At 36.1% G+C, this 7,363-nt stretch overlaps 1 protein-coding gene across 1 annotated transcript; it reads left to right on the top strand.

Moving 5' to 3' along the window:
• Nucleotides 1–703: 703 nt before the first annotated feature.
• LOC123707686 (transcription factor sox-3-like) lies at nucleotides 704–1,976 on the top strand. The gene has a single exon (XM_045657958.1). The coding sequence runs from the start codon at nucleotides 774–776 to the stop codon at nucleotides 1,509–1,511; it is 738 nt and encodes a 245-aa protein (XP_045513914.1). The 5' UTR covers nucleotides 704–773; the 3' UTR covers nucleotides 1,512–1,976.
• Nucleotides 1,977–7,363: the final 5,387 nt, after the last annotated feature.

Below are 7,363 nucleotides of genomic sequence, written 5' to 3'. Positions count from 1 at the left end.
TTGGTATCTTTAATAATAAGCAAAGTACTGGTCTTATAAAAAGTATTTATATAGATGTCGAGCAGATACCGAAGTCGAGGTATCAAAAGATTAATCCTAATACAAATACAATGTCTATCAATACAAATTCACAATAATGTTTGCACTAGGTCCAAAACAGTAGGTAGGTATACAGAACTGAGCACCTTTCGTATTTGAATATCCATTCTGTATTTACTTAAAAGCAGATTTTTTTACCTAACACACCTTGAACGTATAAGTGGTATAAGTCGTTAAATAAATATTAAAGTCAGATTGTCACGATTCAAACTCACAGAACTCATGTTAAAAAGTATAACATTAAAAACATCAATTGCATATTTCATAAACTTCAATAAGTAGCAATAAAAAGGTCTTTGATTGAAGTACTAAAGAAACTTCGAAATAGAAGTGTGAAGCAAAGCTCGCTTCTATTCCAGCGGTTATATCATGCATGAAGTCGTGTTGAGGCGATATGCCTCGCTTGTACAGCATGGGGTATTGTTGCGAGCGAGCCGTATATACGGCCCGTAACACGACAGACGGAGAGAGCGATAACCGCAAGGTGGGCCGAACTGAACGGCCCCCATTGGCGGGTCCCACCCCGCCCCTTTCCCGTCCCGCACCGACCTGATACCCACGCGAGCACCACACAGGCTCCTCAGTCTATCGCCCGACTTCGAAGCGAAACAATCGCCTTCTCAGTGCCCATTCACCTTTGTGCCATACAGCTAATGCTATAATTGTCTTCGACAATGTCGACACTTAGTCATCACCCGTACGCGTTTTCCATGCATCCCGGTATGCTCCCGGAATACCCGAGCGCACCACAGCCCTTGCCGGCTTCTTCACCTCAGTCCGAAGGACACATCAAAAGACCCATGAACGCATTCATGGTGTGGTCCAGGCTACAACGACGACAAATTGCAAAGGACAACCCGAAGATGCACAATTCAGAGATATCAAAGCGACTCGGAGCTGAGTGGAAGTTGCTGTCTGAGATGCAGAAGAGACCGTTTATTGATGAAGCGAAGAGGCTCCGTGCGTTGCATATGAAGGAGCACCCTGACTACAAATACAGGCCACGCAGGAAGCCCAAGCCCCCCACACCCGGCAGCGCGCCCGGCGCTGGCGCTTTTCCAAGCTTCCCGCTGCCCTATTTCGCTGGCCCGGCCCCAAATGTTGGACAATTTGACGCATTATCATACCCAGCAGTGTCACCGTACTTCCCTCATCAATTGGACCACCTGCAGTTTTCAAAACTAATGGCACCAACGGCGGAAAAGTTGCCGACGGCATCGTCAGCGGCGGCAGTCGTTTCGTCGTTCTATTCGTCTCTGTATACCACTCCGACGGGACCACCTAAGCCGTTTTCATCACCTCTATTCCACCAGTACGGAGTTGCCCCGTCGTCCCCCGTGTCTCCTGTGACTCCGACGCAGCACAGCCCGCATGATGACCAGCTAAGGCGGCCGGTCTCCGTGATCTATTGAAGACCGCTGTCCCTTCCCTGAAGTGAATATCAGTGGAGTGTTATAGACAATTAAGACGTGATTATTTATTGTTTTAGATTAAAGCTTAGTTAAAGTGCGTCATATCAAGTGTTCTGTAAATATGTTGGAGTAGTTAGTGAGCGGTTTAAGTTAACTGTGATTTTGTTTCGACGCATTATGTAGACTAGCCGCCGTCAGCTAAGTGAGATTGGTACCAAAAAGAGATTATCTTGTAGATAGGAGTAAGACTGTCGAGACACTTCTTGTCACTAGCTTTCCTTTGTTAAGTTTTATCGTTTCGACCTCGAGCGAGGTTCGTCTGTAAGTTGTAAATTATTTATTACGACCAGTTATTGTGAAGAATTTATTTGTAAAATAGTTGATCGTATTCTAAGGTTAGCATGTTTCTTTGTAAATACTAGTGTTATAACTAAATCGATGTCATTACCAACGATGTATTATAGAGTAAAGAACTTTGTTAACGCCATAAATAAACAAAATTGTTTTTATTTTATATGTTTAGTTTTCTTTCCTTTATTAAACTCATAAAACAAGAAATGAATAGACAAATATCCACGTTTACTAAACGATGGGTAAACAATCTTTTTGTCTTTGAATTTACATTTAAAAACTTAAGAGACAGACTTCATTTTTAATTTTAAATTAACTAGACATTTTTCTCCATGAATAATGATGCACATATCACATTATTTAATTACAAAACAGTTTTCTTTTTTAGATAACTAAATTATAAAAATCTAAAAAAAACAATTACTTATTTTAATGTCAGTTTATAACATCTCAATGAAGGATACTGGCTTTGTTATTTTGATATGTTTAAAAAAACCAGATAAAGTTGAGACTATGCTTATATATGATATTTCTGTCAACTAATAATAATGCACAACACATATAATTTCAATATAATATGATTATAGTTTTACTTTGATTTAAAAAATTCTTAAAAACAATTATTCTAAATAACACACTTATTGCTTTATATACAACGCATCTTGTTTAATGATGCTGGTGTTTTGTATGTTTAAATCTGATTAAAATGAGAATTTATACTCAATATATATGAAATAAATACTATATTGTTACTTAATTAAAGTCCACGTAAGTTATGTTGCCGATATATATATATATATATAATACCAAGGTTTGAAATATTTTTAAACAGTTCAGATAAAGAATAACTTTCCTAGATAAATTTTTCTATCACACAGAGTTTGAATTGTTTATTATACAGAGATACATGATATATACATTATTATTTTAAAACATTTATAATATACATTATTAATTTTTCATGTAGGCAAATATAGGTTTCAAGCTTCACCACTAGATGGCAGCACGCGAAGCTAGATTCAGGAAATGGAACGTGTTTTTGGCTCTTGCCAGCAAATGACCAACTTTTAAGTAATTTAAAATGAGATTAACTATGTTTTGAGTAACTAAATTTCAGATAATTAGAGTACCTAGGTAAGAAGCGTATGTGTGTAATTGAGGAAATATGTATAAAATTTTATGAAATTTGAATTTCTTAGAGTCGGCATTTTAGTTAGGTAGTGTAGTTAGGTTTTGCGGGCGAATCCCGGCGGTGATATGTTTATCCCTATGTTCGCAATTTGTATTGTTGAAAGAAGGTATCTTGTGGTTCTGCATCAAATCTATCTTTGAAAAACATGAACTTTGAAGCTGCATGCATTGCAGAATGCATTGAATGGTTGCTATAGGATTTATTATAACGGATATTAAGATACATGTTTGTATATTACGAAAACCTTTTTCAACGAATTCAAAGAATGCACTCATCAGATGTACAATATCATACAATGATCTTAGTAAGGTTAAAGAGCGTTAGAAATCGAAGAATTCGATTCTATTTACACTTAGCCATTAATTAATCTTGACATCTTCTAGGATCATTTATCATTTAAAATGTTTGAAACCTATTTAGAGTCAATATTCGTTTAATTAGGTATTTATTTAACATTTAATAACTTGCGCTAAGTACTCAGTGGAATAGTCAATGCATTAGTACATTCGCAATTACTCCATCGGGACCTTAATGTAGAATATGTTAGAATATGTTGTCATAATAATTCAGATTACTGTATCTGTTTCATAAACATTTGTCAATCAAATAGGCAAGTAGGTGTATCAGTACAATGTGCCTGACACACGTCCTCGACTTTTTGTGTCTAAGGCATGCCGGTTTCCTTACGATGTTTTCCTTTGTAACCCTATAGAAAGTCCGTTGGTTCACAGCCGGGGATCGAACCTACGACCTCAGGGATTAGAGTGGCATGCTGAAGACACTAGCCCAACACATTGTATTTCTATAGTTATTAAAAAATGAATCTTTAACGATAATAACAAAATTAACTTAAACAAGTTATTTAATTAAAACACGTACGATTAAACTAATAATAACTTACATATCAAATTTGGTATATATATTTACTTGTTACTCTATAACCGTACTTCGTAACCATTGATCAGAGCCCTATCACGGGTGAAGGCCTCCTCCAGCCTTTTCCAAATATCTATACACGGCTTTCGCTCTCCATTCGCTTCCTACCAACGCTTATATATATCTTCTATCCAGCATTTAAGGACGCCTTTTTTGTCCTTTCTTCTTAATAAAAATAATAAAAATGTTTTAATGAAATTTACTAAACAAATATAAATTTTGACTAGTTTTCAGCAATAGTGGTTAGCAAGACATTAATATATGTACCTATGTTAATTTAGTGTATAGTGTGTTATTAGGTAGGTATACTTCTTTTGAATGTTAAGTATACCTTTCAGCATAATAATTGTACTATGTATTGTATATTTCTATAATTTTTATAGAATATAATCAAACGGACAAAAGGCTCATATGATTTTAAGTGATACCGCTGCCCATGTACAGTCTTATTTCAAGAGGGCTCGCGAGTGTGTTAACGGCCTCAAATAAATATTGTCTAGGTTACTTACAGTAATGTTGCCATACCCAATTGGGAGGTTTCATTTTTTTTTAATCGCCAATCACACACTTTAGCATCAAATTATTGTTCACTTATTTCCGTATTTATCTGAATTCTGAACCCAGGACTGCCTATGTCTATGTCAATGCAATGACGTAACGACACCGATCTATTTAGTAATGTTTATTACAGTTAAAGTATTATGCCTTAAGTAAATTATTGTTATTTGAATCAAAAATGTCTTAATTCCCTGCGAACTTAAAACAAAGTCGTCATGAATAGATTACTCTCAAACAGACAAATCCACTTGGCGAATTGAAGAAATCGCCGAAATCCTTTCAAACAATTTCAAACAATGACCTAACGAACTAATGATTAATAATGCAAAAGTTGAATCTCGTGTTGAGCCACGAAAGTATTGTACCTACAGTAAACCGCGGTATAGATCGCAAAAGTAAAAGATCGTAAAAGCCAAATCTATATTGTTCAGAAAAAATAAAAGATGGTAATTCTATTATTACTAGGATACTAAGTACATAACATTTACATATATATTTCATATGAAAGCTAATTTTCTATTTGACGATTTGAAAATTGTTGTTATGTATTAAAAAAGTAACTAAATGTACATTACAGCAATGTATCCGTCGCAGTAAAGTAGTTAAATCAGGAGTGACATATCTAATTAGACTGAAGAGCAAAAGCGTTTTACGATTGTTTCTCTGTTTAAACATAATTACGGACGACACAGTCACCACACATTACGGCGGTAATTTTGACGAATGTCTAGAACGTAATTATTGATTATCACTCTTTTTGCCTTAATCGCCTTGGTGGAACTATATAACCACTTTTTGTTTTTAAACTGTCGCGTTAATTTATGATTCTTTGGTAGCATTACAATCTAAAACTAAAACTATCTTTATTGCTGTATCTATTTTAGGAATATAAATTTGATAAACGATTACTAACATCGTACACAACATAATTTTCGTAAAAATACTGAAAAATTTACAGTTATATTATATCACCCACAGAAGTACATTATGAGAAAATATAAATACCACATTTGTAATAGCGCTTTGAGACTTTAAGGCAAGTGTTATATATAACGCGGTAGACCCGGCAGCGTTATAGAAAGCTAAGCGGTCTTAGGTTATTCTCGTAAAACAACAATAAAAGTAAACAGCAGTGTGACTGTGCTATACCTTATCGACCTATATTGAACATGCTAACACATAATAAGCAAAGTAATAAACTAATAGATTCCTTAATAGGCTTTTTGATGTTAAATCCTTTAAAAAGTGTAGTTGTAATTCTCTCAACTCATATAACATTTACAACAATAAATAAGATTACAGTTGAGAAGGTATTGGGAGACTGGTTTCCAAACTAGGTAAGAACCTGTGATATGGATAACCAGGCTTCCATTCACAGCAAAGTCATACTGAGTGGTAACAAAAAGTACATATATGGGTAGGCAAACAAATGTAACGTTTTAAATAAATATAAAAAAATTGGATAGATTTAGTGGCCCAGCGATGAAATAAAATAAAACAAAGGTGATCCCCACCGGAACAAGGGGTGCGTAATTATTAAATTGAATCCCATGTTGAGACGCCCCCGCTGGAGACGCCATTATCAACTAATCGACAACCCTGACTGGATCGGATGTTGGGGATAGCTTTGGATACTATTTTTTTTAAATGATAGCCTTTTTTAAGATTTTATTTTATAAGAATATCCTACTCTAGTTTTGTTAAACTATTAGTGCTAAAGCACAAGTCACCGATTAATCAATAATAAAGAATTCAAGAAACATCTCCTTCATCATCATCTTCAAGAACTCCTCGGAAGATTGGGGAGTATCAATTAAAAGATATACATTTTGTCCTCGTGTGTTGAGTTATATGTTCTCTTTGCTTGTACCGCAGAAAAATATTCTTTCTATTATTATAAGTCTTAATTTCTGGAGTGTCACGAAGCACTGGAGGCAATAGCTCTAACAAATAGAGTTACCTTACAGTGGATAAAGGGACACAGTGGCTCTCTCGGCAATGATGCAGCCGACGAGCTTGCGAGAAGAGGCTCTGGTATGATGCCTGCTGGCCCGCATCCGCTCCTCCCCTTGCCCTTCTCGCTAGTTCGAACCTGGATTCGCCAGAGATCCGCTGAACTCTAGAATCAACGATGGTCGCGAAGTGTAGATTGCAAACAGTCCAAAATGGCTCTGCCGGCTGTGAACCCGCAACTTACTAAGCGACTTCTAAACCTGAACAGAATGAACCAACAATGATAGGGATAATTACGGGCCATTGTCTCCTTAACAAACATCTTTTCGTCCTAGGCGCGACAGACAGCCCCTTGTGCAGAGGCTGTTTCAGCGCAGAGGAATCAGTCACCCACGTAGTCCTGGAATGCGAGGCTGTGGCTAATCAACGTACAAAAATCCTGGGAACAGTGAGGTCGCTCCGCGAAGCCTGTGAAGTGCCCGGGAGACTTCTGTGCTTCTGGAAGGAGTTAGGCTGGCTAAATTAGCCAGGGCTTCTACGCACAGGGGACCAACTACGCGTCTAAATGCGGAAATTGAGTCTACCCTACCTTACCTTACCTCACCAAGTCCTAATTTCTAAATAAGGAGGATATTTTTCCAAATTGTACAGTACATAAAAATAATGTTGTCAAATGGATACAACGTTATCTCACTCTTACAACTTAATTGACATTAATGAAAATATATTTTAAAAGAAATTTTTCTACTTCCCGAAATTTTATATATCACCCTCTTAGTGAGCTTTAAGCTTCAGCTAGTTTGATTGTTTATGTTTTAATATTCATAACATTAACATACATACATGTATTGTGTATGTGTGT

Source organism: Pieris brassicae, chromosome 3 (assembly GCF_905147105.1).
Source record: "Pieris brassicae chromosome 3, ilPieBrab1.1, whole genome shotgun sequence".
NCBI classification, from domain to species: Eukaryota; Metazoa; Arthropoda; class Insecta; order Lepidoptera; family Pieridae; genus Pieris; species Pieris brassicae.
Note: the sequence above shows the minus strand (reverse complement) of the source record. Positions and strands in the feature narration are given on the sequence as shown.